General features: G+C 36.8%; 1 protein-coding gene across 2 annotated transcripts in view; it reads left to right on the forward strand.

Moving 5' to 3' along the window:
- Positions 1 to 16,585, forward strand: part of LOC126963110 (cyclin-Y-like protein 2) — a 48,627-nt gene continuing 32,042 nt past the window's right edge. For both annotated transcript variants that reach the window (XM_050805101.1, XM_050805102.1), the window contains exons 1-5: positions 1 to 539; positions 3,581 to 3,655; positions 5,615 to 5,649; positions 12,346 to 12,446; positions 15,516 to 15,551. In XM_050805101.1, coding sequence (XP_050661058.1) covers positions 317 to 539; positions 3,581 to 3,655; positions 5,615 to 5,649; positions 12,346 to 12,446; positions 15,516 to 15,551 — 470 coding nt within the window. In that variant the 5' untranslated portion in view covers positions 1 to 316. The remainder of the gene's footprint in view (positions 540 to 3,580; positions 3,656 to 5,614; positions 5,650 to 12,345; positions 12,447 to 15,515; positions 15,552 to 16,585) is intronic.

Below are 16,585 nucleotides of genomic sequence, written 5' to 3' on the forward strand. Positions count from 1 at the left end.
TAGGTGACTGCAGAAGGAGGAGGAGCTCCATCTATACTTTCTTCAGGCATTTGTTGTGTCTCTCAGTGCTTGTTGGGTTCACAACCTATTAAATAAGCCAGCTGGTCTTCACCCTCCCAGACAAGTCAACTCATGGGAGGTGGCAGGGTGCGGGCATTGGCCCAAGCCCTGGCTGGGGTCTGGCTGTGGCGTGGGCAGGCAAGCAGCAGACAAGACCATCTCTGCAAGTGCAGCATAGCCTCGGCCTAGGGCAGCGGGAGTGTGTGGCCAAAGCTGTGAGCAGAGGCACAGGTGGTGACAGGAGTAGAGGCACCTCATGGGGAACATAATGACCTGTTGTGTGTGTCCCAGGGCCAGCCCTGAGTTGGACCAGCACCAGGGGTCAGTGTGCCCCTGTGGGTCTGAGATCTATAAGGCAGAAGCTGGAGACATGATAGCAGGAGTGCCTGTGGCTGCTGCTGTAGAGCCTGGTGAGGTGACTTTTGAAGCTGGTGAGGGCCTCCATGTGCACCACATCTGTGAACGGGAGATGCCAGAAGGTAAGGAGGTAACGGGTGCCATCTGTCCTCGGCACACTTCTGGTTGCTGCTGTTACCAGGGTCCTCTGGGAGGCATCCCAAACCTCAGGCTCCTTTCTGCCTGTAGCCAGCTTTCCTAGGGCTGGCCAGGAACAAAATCTGGCTTTGCCTTGCGTTCCCACCCCTTGGTCTTTCCCACAGAATCCAGTTTCTTTTCTCCTTCCCTCCCAAACTCCCAGTTCTTTCTCCCTCATCTCATTCTCCCAGGCTGGCATGGGACCATTTATTTATGGCTGTTCTTGTCTGTAGCTTTATTTAGTACCTGTGGGACTTTGTTGAAGCTTCTTTGGAATATTCTCTTCCTTTTCTCAATAAAAACTCAAATATCCCAACTTTCCAGTACCCATCCCATTATCTTTGTACCTATCCAGATGGTACCTAAGTGAAGGAACCAGGTAAGTGCCTAATTATTTCCTTTGTTAAAGTAGCTAAATCTCAGGACAATTTATATTGAAATATTTGGGGATTTCTTATTTAAAATCAGAATGCAGGTTGCCATAGGAGAGACTTATATGGGTTGCTTTAAGTCACCTTGATAGAAGCTGCTTGCTTTCTTCTAACTAATTTGAATATAGAAGGAAAGAAAATGGAGGGTGCTTAAAATAATTGGGAAAGGTGTGAAATGTCATGGCCAGGGCTACAGAAAAATGGGTGTGAGGGAGTTCCCCCAAAGGAGTTTACCTATGAGGCTCTGATTACTTTAAAATTCTTACTTTAACACAAAATGTGTCTCCAGATTTATTCTGGCGACTTAACAGACATTATTTACCTCCTTGTTCTAAAAGAGAGGTGGTTTCCAGCTGCATCCATGTCCCTACAAAGGACACAAACTCATCCTTTTTTATGGCTGCATAGTATTCCATGGTGTATATGTGCCACATTTTCTTAATCCAGTCTGTCACTGATGGACATTTGGGTTGATTCCAAGTCTTTGCTATTGTGAATAGTGCCGCAATAAACATACGTGTGCATGTGTCTTTTTAGCAGCATGATTTATAATCCTTTGGGTATATACCCAGTAATGGGATGGCTGGGTCATATGGTACATCTAGTTCTAGATCCTTGAGGAATCGCCATACTGTTTTCCATAATGGTTGAACTAGTTTACAATCCCAGGAACTGAACAATGAGATCACTTGGACTCGGGAAGGGGAACATCACACACCGGGGCCTATCATGGGGAGGGGGGAGGGGGGAGGGATTGCATTGGGAGTTATACCTGATGTAAATGACGAGTTGATGGGTACTGACGAGTTGATGGGTGCAGCACACCAACATGGCACAAGTATACATATGTAACAAACCTGCACGTTATGCACATGTACCCTAGAACTTAAAGTATAATATAATAAATAAATAAAATAAAACATACAACAACAACAACAAAAAAAAGGTGGAGTTGGTTTGTGGTCAAAACTTTCAAAAGACATAAAACATAAATGTAGACTTTGAATATGTAATATAAAGATTGAAGGTTAAAATGTCAGACCTTGCCTGTGTAAGAGTGTTTGTTGCGATGGCTCCCTCTTTGTCTTTCCCCCTCTTGACAATAGCATCTTGTTCAAAGATAAGAAAGTTGGAGTTTTTCAGTCTCTACACTGCTGGGAGAGGCAGAGGGATGGGAGGGGGTAGAAAAGAGAAAACAGTTGGTTTGTCTCTAAAGTTTTGCAAAGAGATGAATCTAAGTAAAAAGAATTCTGGGTAACAATATGGTTCTTGAATAAAAAGTAAATTTTTCCAAATAGAAAACATTGTATCATAAAGATATTAAATCCATTGGCTCTTTGGTTTCATTTAAATGCCAGAGATTTATTACTGTCTTATAGCTCTTCTATTTAAACTTTGATTCGGCTCCGTATAGCCAAGACAATCCTAAGCAAAAAGCACAATGAGAACACATGGACACAGGGAAAGGAACATCACACACTGGGGCCCGTCGGGGGGTGGGGGACAAAGGGAGGGAAATCATTAGGACAATACCTCATCCATGTGAGGCTTAAAACCTCAGTGGGTTGATGGGTGCAGCAAACCACCATGGAACATGTATACTTATGTAACAAACCTGCATGTTCTGCACATGTATCCCAGAACTTAAAGTGGAAAAAAAAAAAAAAAAAAAAAAAAAAAAAAACTTTGTTTGGGCTCTTATTTTTTTCAGAGGTAGAATAATTAAGACTCATGGTGAGTGTGACTTTGTATAACTTGGAGTACTATACTCATTTTTCAAGATATTTAAGAATTTAGAATAAACAAATATGTGAATTAATTAATTACACCTTTATACACAAAGTATGTTTACTTGTGTAAACATACTCCACTTGGTGGTATAAGGAAAGGCTCTGAGTCATTTTACACACCAGTTAATAGATGAGAAGTGTTGGATGAGAGCCCAGAAAAGGCTCTTTATTGTCATTCTTTAGGATTACAGCACAATTTATGTATGTCTCATTTGGCCCTTTGCAATACAAATAAGGCCTATATACGTTCTCTCTATGTTTTGCTAATGAAGAAATGAAGACTTAGAGATCTCACGTGACTATGGAAGACAGCTACTCAACAGAACTAAGGTTCTATGTCCTCAGAATGACATGGAAGAGACAGATATGCTGAATTTACTTTTTTAAAATGAAAAAAAACTCCAGAATACATCTTATATTTTGCCTATAAAATAGACCTGTCTTTCAAAACATACTACCATCTTGTTTTATTGTATGCAGTTGATTTTACACAATTTAAAGGCAAATTTACATTTTTTTAAATAAAGGAAGGTCTCACTATGTCACTCATGCTGGCCTCAAATTCCTGACCTGGGCTCAAGGGATTTTCTCATCTTAGCCTTCTGAGTAGCTGGGACTACAGGCATGTGCCATCTTGCCTGGCTTCATCTTATGTCTATACATTCGTTAGTAGAGGTAGTGAAATAGCTTAAATGTGGCAGTCAAATAAATGAGTTGATAAATTTTTATAATGATCACATCTTCTTTTCTTCTCTCCCTCTATAGATATACCTTTGGAGTCCAACTCTTCTGACCATCCAAAGGCAAGCACAATATTCCTGAGAAAATCTCAAACAGATGGTGAGACAACATTGTTTTTTCTGCCAAGAAAAAGAGTCAAAACTCTTGTCGTTTGATCAGATGTATTATAGAAAGTATTTAGAAACTCACATTGGTTTAATTTTTTCAACTTTCCACATATTCACTTGTCTTATTTTAATATGTGATATGCTTTTTTTAGTTGTTACTGTGTTAGTGAAATCATATAAACTTTTTGTTTATACATTTTGCCATCTTTTTATCAACACAATTTGTCATGTGGAGGAGTCATAGATTTATCTTTATTTATAATTTTTTACACCTTTTCCCTTGCTCCAAAGAGTACATTTTAAAGATGGAACTCAGGCTTCAGCTTGGTTTCCATTTAAACAAATAAAAAAAACCATAGTTGTTCATCACCAGAGATTAAATCTGTGATTTTGGCCTCCTCTTGCACAGTCCCCTGATCACATGCGTTTATCACATCCAAGTTTATGCTTCTTGAAACTTTTAAGTTATTAAGCTTTTCATCTGATGTAATGTAAATTTAAACATGCCCTACTTCTGCTTATTTCCTTAATTCCTTACAAATCCTCGTTTGTTTGCCAAAAAGCCATACACAGCCAAGTTTTCCAGTTGATTTAAGCAGCAAGAATACAAGTGAGGATCTATAATAATATGAGAAGTAATGTAGCACAGTAAAATATGGGAGTTTGTAACCTTTCTTTTTGTAATTTGAGTAAACTTTGCCTGTCTTGAGTCCGTTATTTCTGGTTAGAATATGTCTTCATTTTTGCATTATTATAAAAGAGGTACATAAGGCTGGGTAATTTATAACAAATGAGGTTTAATTGGCTCAGATCTTCAGGCTGTACAAGCTTGGCTTCAACATCTGCTTCTGGTGAGATCCTCAGCAAGCTTACAATCATGATAGAAGGCGAAGGGGAAGCAGGTGGTTCCACATGGTGAGAAAGGGAGGGAGAGGCAGGTAGAGGGAAGGTACCATACTCTTAAACTACCAGAATGAGAATTTGCTTATTACCATGGGGATGGCACCAAGCCATTCGTAAGGAATCCACTGCCATTACCCAAACACCTCCCACTAGGCCCTGTCTCCAACATTAAGGGTCACATTTTAACATGAGATTTGGAGGGGGAAAAATATCCAAACCATATCAGAGTTGTTTTTCCCAGTTCCTTCCAGAGCTGTAGGCTTCTCCCACATGGAGAGCATGGAAGAGGTAAAACAAAAGGTATTCCATGTCTCTCACTCTTCAGTGGTAGGAATGTTTGCCTGCAAGGCCTTTCCACCATCAAAGGTGGAGGCAATGTAGGAAACAAAGCATGGCCCAAGTCCTCTTGGAGCTTTTATTATGCTGGCCTTTTTTTTTTTTTTTTTCTTTTTTAGAAAAAATGATTTTTTGTGGTGCAGACACCATGTCCAATCAGGTTTGTATAGTCATTTTAAAATTTAAATTTAAGACAGGTTACTTTCCAGTTGTTTTGTTTTTAGTGACATATTAGTAGATGACCATTAAGTGTGGTTCAAGATGCTTACAGGGATTCTGCTGCATCTGGAGATAGGTGCCTGGCCAGAAAGTAGTTCTTAGAGATGTTAACTCTTAGATTCTGGTAAATAAAGTAAGCTTTGTGTAAATGCAGAATGAGAAAATACTTATGGCTCATATATGCAACAGTTAAACTTTTTTATTAACTAACTTCTTAATCTGGCCTCGTTTTTTTTTTGTTCTTTTCTTTTGTATATAAGGGTTCTTTCGTTTGTATGTAATGGAAACAAAAAGTGAACTAGGTCAAAAAGTAAAACTAAGTTATTATATTTTACTTTATGAGATTTCTCATACCAGATAATTTAAATATAAATTTTTGAAAGTAATTTTTTAAAATGGAATTTTTCCTCATTTAGGAGTAATTAGTAAGACATTAACTACTATTATTTTACGGTATTTGTGTCAGAAGTGACCTTTTTTTTTTCATTCTTAGTACAAGAAAAAAGAAAAAGCAACTATACAAAGCATGTACGTAAACAGTCAAAAAGTTAAGAAATTGATAGTTTGATATAAAAATGTCTCTCTTGAATTATAATGGGGACCCCAGTGGTGATAGCATGGACCTCTTTTTGTATTTTCCTAAGTATCAAAAATATCCAGAGAATTCTTCAGCTTAGTGTGTCCACCTTTTAAGAATTTCTGACGTTTAAGTTAAATTTCAATAGTCTAGTTGTGGTATAAAGATCTGCCTTAAATATTTAATCATATTTTTAATCAAATAACAAAATAGAATAGCTAATAAATAACAAAATAACAAATACAGAATAACAAATAACAAAAATAGAATAGCTATCAGCACTGTCTATTGACTTTGTTGTAGCAGGTGAAAGCATACCTTCCTCACTACACCGTGACCTTATTTTTCTCCCTCTGTTTCTTCCAACTGTAGCACACTTTTAAATTAAATCAGTAATATTTACATGATTATGACTATACAAATATTATTCACTGCTAAGTCATATGGTGTTTTCACTGTGCCTCTGCATTATATGTCCTTCATTCTTTCTCTGAAACAGTTCTGAAATCTGAGCATTTCTGCACTTTTTCTGGATCATCTATTTTTCCCTAGTCTATGTTACTTTACCCAGCCAAATGCAATAAGTAGCCCCTGGTTGGTCTGTTTGCTTTCACATCCGTTTTTTTTTTTTAGCATGAAGCTAATTTTCTGACTATATTAGTTTGCCTGTTTTCTGACAGCTGTTTTTCCCCCAAGTGTTGTAGCATTTATCCCATGCCTTTTGAAGATACTTTCCATCTGCTAAAACACATCTGTTCCTTTTTTTATTTTTTATTTTTTATTTTTGCCAAGGATGGGGTCAACTTTCTTTGGCATTTTGTCATCCTGGTTCAATATACAATGGCTTTCCCTAGATATGCTCAATGTCTGCTTTTCTGTGCTAGCTCTTTAAAGTCTTTTGGGATCTCACATAGCTGCCATCTTATGTGGGATCACCTGAGTCCTAGATTCTGTTTCCTGCTGTCCTGTTATCCTTTCTAGTTGTACTTGAGCACATTTTCCTGGGCAGAGATGTTTAGGGATCTGGCCAATCTTAAAACCCCTCCTTTTTGATATAGAGTAAACTTCTAGGTTAAATCTAAACTTTATTGTTCTGAAGATATTTTGCAATTGTGCTGTCATTACAGTGTTGTTCTTGACTCTATTGCCATTGTGAGATACATTATTTATAACCAGATTTTATGTATCTGTGGAAGCTTTTTAGAAGCGTCTCTCTCACTGAGATCTGAAATTTCATAACAGCTTGGTAGGAATCTTTTCATTTTATTGAGGCTACTAAGAAGAGAGTCTCAAGAGGACTCTCTTCTTGAGAATTTTTGTATTTTCTCTGTTCCTTTTTTTCTGACAGTCTTGTTATTCAGATGCTAGGTTGCTTAGAACAGTATACCTGCATTGGTTTTTAACTTTTCCATTTTGATTTTTTTTTCAGCTTCTGTGACTTTTTACTGTAATATTTCTATTGAATTTTTTATCTTTTTCTCACAGTGGTTTTAGATTTTTTTTTTTTTTAAGTTTTGTTCCTGATTTTGACTGGTCCATGAATTCCTTTTTTCTGTTGTTTTGATCTCTCTTGTTGGAGGCTTCCTTCCAATGTGTGGTGTTCCCTGGTTTTATTTGAAAGCAGGACTTCTGTTAACTGGTGGCACTCAGTGTGAGGTTTTGGAAGCCAAACTAACTTTTCATTTGTGGGACTTCAGTGTATTATCTGGGGATCTTTACTTGATCCAGTTCAGTTTCTTCTGAGAAAGGATCTCCCAATTTTCTGCCTGGGAAGTAAAAGAATGTCTACTTGCTTTCCAAAAGCAGAGTTAGGGAAGCAAGTTGGAGTTCTATTTTTGGTGTACCGTTTTCTTTATATCTCAGGTTTAAGCCATGGTATTTCTGAACCTAGAAATTCTCAGGTTTGGTATATCCAGAGAACACACATCTAAGTTTCTTATCAGATGGGAAGACAGGTGGACTTGGGGCTCTAACCACAGATTTTCCGACCTTGCTGGCTTTTGTTTTACATTTTACCCTACCTTCCAAAGTTCCATTTGCCTCTAAGTTCACAGCCTGCCTTTAGTTCTGCAAGACAAACTGGCTTGCTTCTCTTCCAGTCACTTTCTGTAGGGACCAAAGTTGTGCTTCTGTGTTATGTACCACTCCTTTATGTACTTTTTATGTCCCCGCATTTATTAAAAATCATCTCTGTCAACCTTCTGTCCTGATCCTGTTTGTAACTAGTATGTTACGTATGACTAACGAGACTTCCAGAGGCAGAGGAAATAAATTTGTGGTCAATCTATCATATTTAATCCAAATTTAGGACCTATATTTACATGTGAATCAAAGTTTAATTTCAATATAATTAATGGTATTTACCCAGACAATTCTTTAGTGATGTATCTATAATTAGCATATTATACTTTTGTCCTAAGGTGTTGTTTAATATTTTTATTCAAACTTACGCTGCCATATTATCCCATTACCTCACAACATAGATGGAGCTGTTTTCATGAATGTCCAAAGTGTTAGAAATATTTAAGTGAATTAAAATTTGTTTATTTTTAGCCTGGTCAACATAGCAAGAGCTCATCTCTACAAAAAGGTTAAATAACAAATTAGCCAGGCATGGTGGCATGTGCCTTTAGTTTTACCTACTCAGGAGGCTGAGGCAGAGGATCACTTGAGATCAGGAGTTTGAGGCTGTAGTTAACTATAATTTCACCACTGCACTCCAGCCTGGGCAACAAAGGGAGACCTTGTCTCAGAAAAAGAAAGAAGTTATTATTTAAAAACATATCTAAACTTTGTCCTGCCAAAAAGGAGAGAGGAAAACCTAAACTTGAGTTTTCATTTTATTTTATATTTGCTGGGAAGAATGCCATAGTTTATTTATTTATATACTTTTATTTCCATAGGTTTTGGGGGAAACAGGTGGTATTTGGTTACATGAGTAAATTCTTTAGTGGTGATTTGTGAGATTTCGGTGTACCAGTCACTTGAGCAGTATCCACTGAACCCAATTTGTAGTCTTTTATCCCTCACCCCCCCGCACCCTTTTCCCTGTGTCCCCAAAGTCCATTGTATCATTCTATGCCTTTGCATCCTCATAGCTTAGCTCCTACATATGAATGAGAACATATGATCTTTAATTTTCCATTCCTGAGTTACTTCACTTAGAATAATAGTCTCTGATTCCATCCAGGTTGCTGGGAATGCCATTGATTTATTCCTTATTATGGCTGAGTGGTATTTCTTAATCCACTTGTTGATTGATGGGCATTTGGGCTGGTTCCGTATTTTTATAATTGCAAATTGTGCTGCTGCAAACATACATGTGCAAGTATCTGTTTTGTATAATGACTTCTTTTCCTCTGGGTAGATACCCAGTAGTGGGATTGCTGGATTGAATGGTAGTTCTACTTTTAGTGTTTTAAGGAGTCTCCACACTGCTTTCCATAGTGGTTGTACTAGTTTCCATTTTTACCAGCATTGTAGGGAAGTGTTTTCTTTTCTCTGCATACATACCAACATCTATTATTTTTTGATTTTTTTATTATGGCCATTCTTGCAGGAGTAAGGTGGTAAGGCATTGTGGTTTTGATTTTCATTTTCCTGATCATTAGTGATGTTGAGCATTTTTTCATATGTTTTTTGGCCAGTGGTATATCTTCTTTTGAGAATTGTGTATTTATCGCTTTAGCCCACTTTTTGATGGGATTGTTTGTTTTCTCTGTTGCCCATCTGTTTGAGTTCCTTGTAGATTCTATATATTAGTCCTTTGTCAGATGTATAGATTGTGAAGATTTTCTCTTTCATTCTGCAGGTTGTCTGTTTACTCTGCTGATTGTTCCTTTTCCTGTGCAGAAGCTCTTTAGTTAAGTCTCACCTGTTTATCTTTGTTTTTGTTGCATTTGCTTTTGGGTTCTTGGTTATGAAGTCTTTGCCTAAGCCAATGTCTAGAAGGTTTTTCTCATATTATCTTCTACAATTTTTATGGTTTCACATTGTAGATTTATGTCCTTGATCCATCTTGAGTTGATTTTTGTATAAGGTGAGAGTTGAGGATCCGGTTTTATTCTCCTGCACATGGCTTTGCCAATTATGCTGGCACCATTTGTTGAATAGGGTTTACGTTCTTCACTTCATTTTAGTTGGCTTTGTTGAAGTTAAGCTGGCTGTAGGTATTTCAGTTTATTTCTGGGTTTTCTATTCTGTTGCATTGGTGTGTGTGTGTATTTTTATACCAGTACCATGCTGTTTTGATGACAATGGCCTTATCTTATAGTTCGAAGTTAGATAATGTGATGGCTCTAGTTTTGTTGTTTTTGCTTAGTTTTGTTTTGGCTATGTGGGGTCTTGTTTGGTACCATATTTTAGAATTTTTTTTTTAGTTCTGTGAAAAATGATGATGGTATTTTGATACGAATTGCATTGAATTTGTAGATTGCTTTTGGCAGATGATCATTTTCACAATATTGATTCTACCCATTCATGAGCATGGATGTCTTTCCATTTTTTTGTGTCATCCATAATTTCATTCAGCAATGTTTTGCAGTTCCCAATGGCATATCAAAAAGATAATCCGCCATGATCAAGCGGGTTTCATACCAGGGATGCAGGGATGGTTTAACATATGCAAGTCAATAAATGTGATACACCACAGAAACAGAATTCAAAACAAAAATCACGTGATCATTTCAATAGATGCAGAAAAAGCATTTGACAAAATCCAGCATCCTTTTATGATTAAAACCCTCAGCAAAATTAGCATACAAGGGACATACCTCAATGTAATAAAAGCCATCCATTACAGATCCACAGCCAACATAATATTGAATGGCAAAATGTTGAAAGCATTCCCCCTGAGAACTGGAACAAGACAAGGATGCCCACTATCACCGCTCCTATTCAATATAGTACTGAAAGACCTAGCCAGAGCAATCACACAAGAGAAAGAAATAACGGCCATCCAGATCAGTAAATAGGAAGTCAGACTGTCACTGTTTGCCGATGATATGATCATATACCTAGAAAACCCTAAAGACTCCTCCAAAAAACTCCTATAACTGAAAAATGAATTCAGAAAAGTTTCAGAATATAAAGTGAATGTACACAAATCAGTGGCTCTGTTATACCCCAACAGTGATGAAGCTGAGCATTAAACCAAGAATTCCACCCCTTTATAATAGCTGCCAAAAAAGACAAACAGACAACAAACAACAACAACAACAACAACAAAAACAGCACCGGCTTAGGAATATACCTAAGCAAGGAGGTGAAAGACCTCTACAAGGAAAACAGCTTTAGTATTTTTAATGGGTTAAAATGAGAGGCAGCAGGTACAGTGGAAGAAGTCAGTGGTTGGGCATTGGCATCCAACAGGTACTGGACCTTTGATGGTCAGACTTTGGTTTTGACTTACTAAAATATGAGGTATGATTATTTTCTAGTTTTTGTCATTAAACCTTAAAACTACTAAGTAAACCCTTCCATTTCTTGTTAAAGATTGTAAAATTTCATACGCTGTGATTTATGCTGATTGAAGTTAGATTTGTTTCTATTTTGTGACTACCTTAAATAATACCTATAAACAGTAAAGTGTTAGTAGTGTTTGTGCTGTAATTAAATGTAGTAAGACTTACCTTCCAAATTATAACTGAATTAATTTGTCAAACACTTGAACTTTTTGATTTATTCAACACTTTATGCTGAGCAGCTGGAGGTAGGAACAGTTAGGGCTCTCCTTTATTCTTATGGAGAGGTGTACTTTCTCATGAGGGCAATACTCTGCTAGAATTAGTATCTTGTAACCAGTTAGTGTACAAGAAAACATGTTTTGGTGAGGCTACTGGCAAAGAGATCCAAGAGGGTATATGGAGTCAAGCTTGCTGGAACAAGGAAAGAGAAAAGCATTATTCCAGGCAGAGAACAGGGGTACAGTAGGAAAATGCCTAGGTGCAGGTCAAATGATTTATAGAATAAAATTAATCAAGTTTTGAAATGAATGGAAAGTATTCTCTGAGGGTCTCATTTGAGTCATGTCATGGCAGTCTTATTTAAACATGAAATGAAAGTTAAATTTTTTTTTATCCTCCACATAAGAAAACAGGACTAAAGAAACCTATGTCTTCCTCACTTGTTGGTGGCCTAGCAGCTCTGGTACACAGAGCCTCTGAATCTGAAACACTTGTTTTGTCACAATATTGCCTGAAATAATACATTTAGGATTAGTAACTTAGTAAACGCATTAGTCTTGTATTCATTGCAGTAAAATGGTCCTATACCAATATTATTTAATACATTACATTTTACTGTAGTAAATAAATAACAGAAATAAAAATTCTCAGCTGTTTTATGTCACTATAAAAAATGAAATCTTATTTTAAACTTTTCTCATTATTTATAAAGGCAATTCATAAAATCCTTGTTAGGTTTGATGATAGGTACCATATTAAGGGTAGCATTTTGTAACCCATATCTCAAACATCATCTGTGGCAGTAAAGAGCCTCCAGTGGGTATTCTATAGAGTGCATATGATACCACACTCAGGCAGTTCATGGAGTGTAAGAAATATCCTAGTGCTTTGAAAAATTTGACATTTTAACCAATGAAAAAGTATACTTTGATAAGTTTAACTTACACTTCCCTTCCCTTTCAGGTATCTACTGAGCGTTTTACTCAACAATACAGTTCATGTTCGACAATATTCCTTGATGACAGCACAGCCAGCCAACCTCATCTTACAATGACACTAAAATCGTGAGTACAACATTAATGCCAAGGGACGGACTCCTTTATTCAAAAATTATTTCAGCCATTTTGTTGTCCTCTTCAGCAGTCATTTTAAGAAATTGGAGTCAATTGTATATTGATATCCAGATTCTAAATATTAAGTATCAATTTCTCTTTTAATCTTAGACATCATGGTGGAAGGAAAAATCAGCACATAAGCAATCCCAGAAAAAGTGTAGCTATTTATTTGATGCCTTTATGCCTTAAGACAATGTTGAACACAATGAGAAGGATAGGTTACCGTTATTGATTTTTCAGTGCATTGCCGGCCTAAATCAATGTGTACTACTTTGGACATTAGTCTTGACAGAAGGAACAGCTTTTTCTCTTCTGGCACCACAGTGTATCTGCATTTCATTTTCTCCCATTGTGCATGAGAACTTCATGGGCCACGAAGATGTGCTTTGAGAGCACCCTGAGATGAAGTTTTTTTAAAAAGGAACAACAACCAACACCACCACCAGCTCCACTGGGTTTGGAGTGTACATCATTATCACCTCCTTGGATTATGAGTGTTGATTTTTAGAACACAGTTTGGAAAGTACTAATTTAGCATACTAATGTCTTTGTCTTTAATTTTACTTTTCATTCTATAAACATAACTAGCTTACAAACTATTTTATTTCAAATGCTCTAGCATTTTTAGCTAATTCAATTGTCAGTAACTTTTACTTTAATTAAAAATGGCAGCTGACTCCTGACTTGGAGTCATCTCCCAGCAGGGGTCGACAGACACCTCATACAGGAGAGCTGGCATTTGGCAGGTGCCCCTCTGGAACGAAGCTTCCAGAAGAAGGAACAGGCAGCAATCTTTGCTGTTCTGCAGCCTCCACTGGTGATACCCAGGCAAACAGTCTGGAGTGGACCTCCAGCAAACTCCAGCAGACCTGCAGAAGAGGCCCCTGAATGTTAGAAGGAAAACTAGCAAACAGAAAGCAGTAGCATCAACATCAGCAAAAAGGACAACAATGCAAAAACCCCATCAACATCAAAAGGTCATCAACAACAGCGATCAAAGGTAGATAAATCTATGAAGATGAGACAAAAAACCACACAACAATGCTGAAAATGTCCAAAACCAGAATGCCTCTTCTACTCCAAAGGATCGCAACTCCTCACCAGCAAGGGAACAAAACTGGATGGAGAATGAGTTTGACAAATTGACAGAAGTAGACCTCAGAAGGTGGGTGATAACTAGCTCCTCCAAGCTAAAGGAGCATGTTCCAACCCAATGCAAGGATGCTAAGCAGCTTGATAAAAGGATACAGAAACTGCTAACTAGAATAAAGAGTTTAGAGAAGAACATGAATGACCTGATGGAGCTGAAAAACACAGCATGAGAACTTCATGAAACATGTGTATGTATCAATAGCCGAATTGATCAAGCAGAAGAAAGGATATCAGAGATGGAAGATCACCTTAATGAAATAAAGTGTGAAGACAAAAAGATTCTGATTTTCACTCCAACTCAATCATTCCAAACTTTGCTGCACTTTGAAATCACCAGATAAATTTTTAACAACCCTGATGCCCAAAGTCCTACCCAATGCTAATTAATTAAATTGAAAAGTCTTATGTTGAAAATGACGCAGCAAATCTCCTCAGTTGATTTTAATGTGCAGCAAAGTTTGAGAGCCACAGCTTAATTTGAGTTTAGGACGAGAAACTCCTCCTATTTGGTGGGACCTTGGGCAAGTCAGTTTTAAGGTTTGTTTCCCTGATCTGTAAAATGAGTGCTGGATTAAATGTCATGTAAGGTCATTGGTCCTTTCCAGCATGTAACTTCAAATTCTGTGATTTTAAAATTATTTTAGAGATGAAAACTACTTAAAGCACTATAGACGTATCCATCTTAAATGCTAACATTATAGGCTTTTTAAAAAGTGCTAATATTATATAGACCTATTATTAAAATTGAAATTTGCCTTCCCTCAGTTATTTTGAGCCTCATTCTAGATGCTGAGGGTAAATGGAAGCACATAACATATGTAAGAGAACCTCTTGTTTTGTGATATGCAGCATCTGTGAGTAACTTAGGAATACAGTTACATATATCTGAAGAGGTGTATCTGTTCATAAATATTTCAGTTAAAATAATTGAAGGTACCTGCCATTCATATTACACTGTGTCCTGTTACACTGCCTTGTCAGCATGGCTCATTTTAGGATCACTGCACCTGTCATTGATTTCCTGTGTGCTTATGTTTACTAATATATTTTTTAATAATTATGCAAAAGTGATTTCAAATAATTTTATTTGTTATAAAGCACTTTCATTATGTATTTTTAGGGAAATAATTAAAAATGGGTGGTAGGAGATAGTGAACTAAACTAAAATGCAGGGCTTAACATCTTAAAAAAGAAAACACTGCTACTAAATGGCTTAAACATATGGACGCGTAGATGTAAACTGCATGAGGCTGTGTGCGGTGGCTCATGCCTGTAATCCTAGCACTTTGGGAGTTCCGAGGCAGGTGAATCACTTGAGGCCAGGAGTTTGAGACCAACCTGGCCATCAATGGCAAGACCCTGTCCCTACTAAAAATAGAAAAATTAGCTGGGCGTAGTGGCACAAACCTGTAGTTCCAACTACTTGGGAGGCTGAGGCATGAGAATCGCTTTTACCTGGGAGGTGGAAGTTTTAGTAAGCCAAGATTGCGCCACTACACTCCAGTCTGGGTAACAGAGTGAGACTCTGGGTCAAAAAATAAATAAATGCATAAAGTAAATTGCATAGAATGAAAGGTTTTGTGGGTAGAAGAGCATATAACAGGGAAATATGTTATTACTTGTATATTATAATCATCAACAGAAACATGTCTTCTAAAAGCATACTGCCTTGCATTTTGATTCTCATATTTTTGCTAAAAGCCTAGAAATAAAAACAAGAAAGTGCCCTTATGGTACTGTTCTGAAATACAAGATTTGAATTTCAGAGCTGCTAGGAGAGTTTCCTCTGTCCCCCTTTTAAAAAATGTCTTCAAGCCTAACAAATGATAACATTTATTGTTGTGAATATTTTTTTTCCTTCCACAGTGTGACCTTGGCGATATATTATCATATCAAGCAAAGGTGAGCTTTTTTAAAACCTGTCTTGTTATTCTGGCTAATTACTTTGCATGATATCAAGCTCAGTGTTAGGTCACAGCTCTAGACGTCATAAGCTGTATTGTGCCTACTAAAATATCTAAGCAAATTATTTGTGTTTTCTTTGGTCCTTGAGACTTTTTAAATTCTTAAATGATAGAGTATCCCAATGAGTATGATTTTATATTGATTATATTGATACTTACTGTGATAGAAATATAAAATTGATATTTTTTTCAAAATCTATTTTTAGTTTAGATTTCACAGCCTTAACACTATTGATATTGTGAGCTAGATAATGCTTTGTCATGAGGACTGTCCTGTGCATTGCAGAAAGTTTAGCAGCATTGATGGCCTCTACCAACTAGATGTCAGTAGTAGCCCATGACTCAGATTGTGACAATAGAAAATACTCCTTGAGAACAATATTGTTAACATAAATTTTTAAAGGAAAAGATAACTTTTTTATGGTAAAATGTGTGTCGTGTATTTGTATTATTGAAAATCTGTAGTGTTGAGCTTAATAGGAGACAGCTGGATTCTCTAGCGCTTTCTTTGCAATTTGCTTTAAAGAAGCAATAAGATGACCTAGGCTTACGCAAATATGTAGTTGGTAAAAGGTGCATTTTTAAAGCTTTAAAACAGTTGTGGGTATTCTTTAATACTAAATCAAAACTTCACAAGTGCTAGTTTCTTAAATTGGTTACAGTGGCATTTTACATATTCACAAATGTATTCTCAGTACTCACCCATGATTCTTGCACAATAAATGGTTATTTCCCCACATACTTGCATTTATAATATGCGTTAGTTATTTGGAAAATATTGATTTATGTTTTATTGTATCAAAAATCACTTTTTAAATTTAACCACCAATCTTATTTTACAACGTCTTTAAGTATTGAGAAGCTGTCAAGCTTACAGTAGAAGGAACAAGTTTTTCAAAGTCCTCAGGAAAGCTTAAATTTTATCATTGGAAACAAATACTTATTTTCCTTGTGACATGAGTGACACATTTC

The sequence above is a fragment of the Macaca thibetana genome, chromosome 9 (genome assembly GCF_024542745.1).
Source record: "Macaca thibetana thibetana isolate TM-01 chromosome 9, ASM2454274v1, whole genome shotgun sequence".
In the NCBI taxonomy this organism is placed as follows: Eukaryota; Metazoa; Chordata; class Mammalia; order Primates; family Cercopithecidae; genus Macaca; species Macaca thibetana.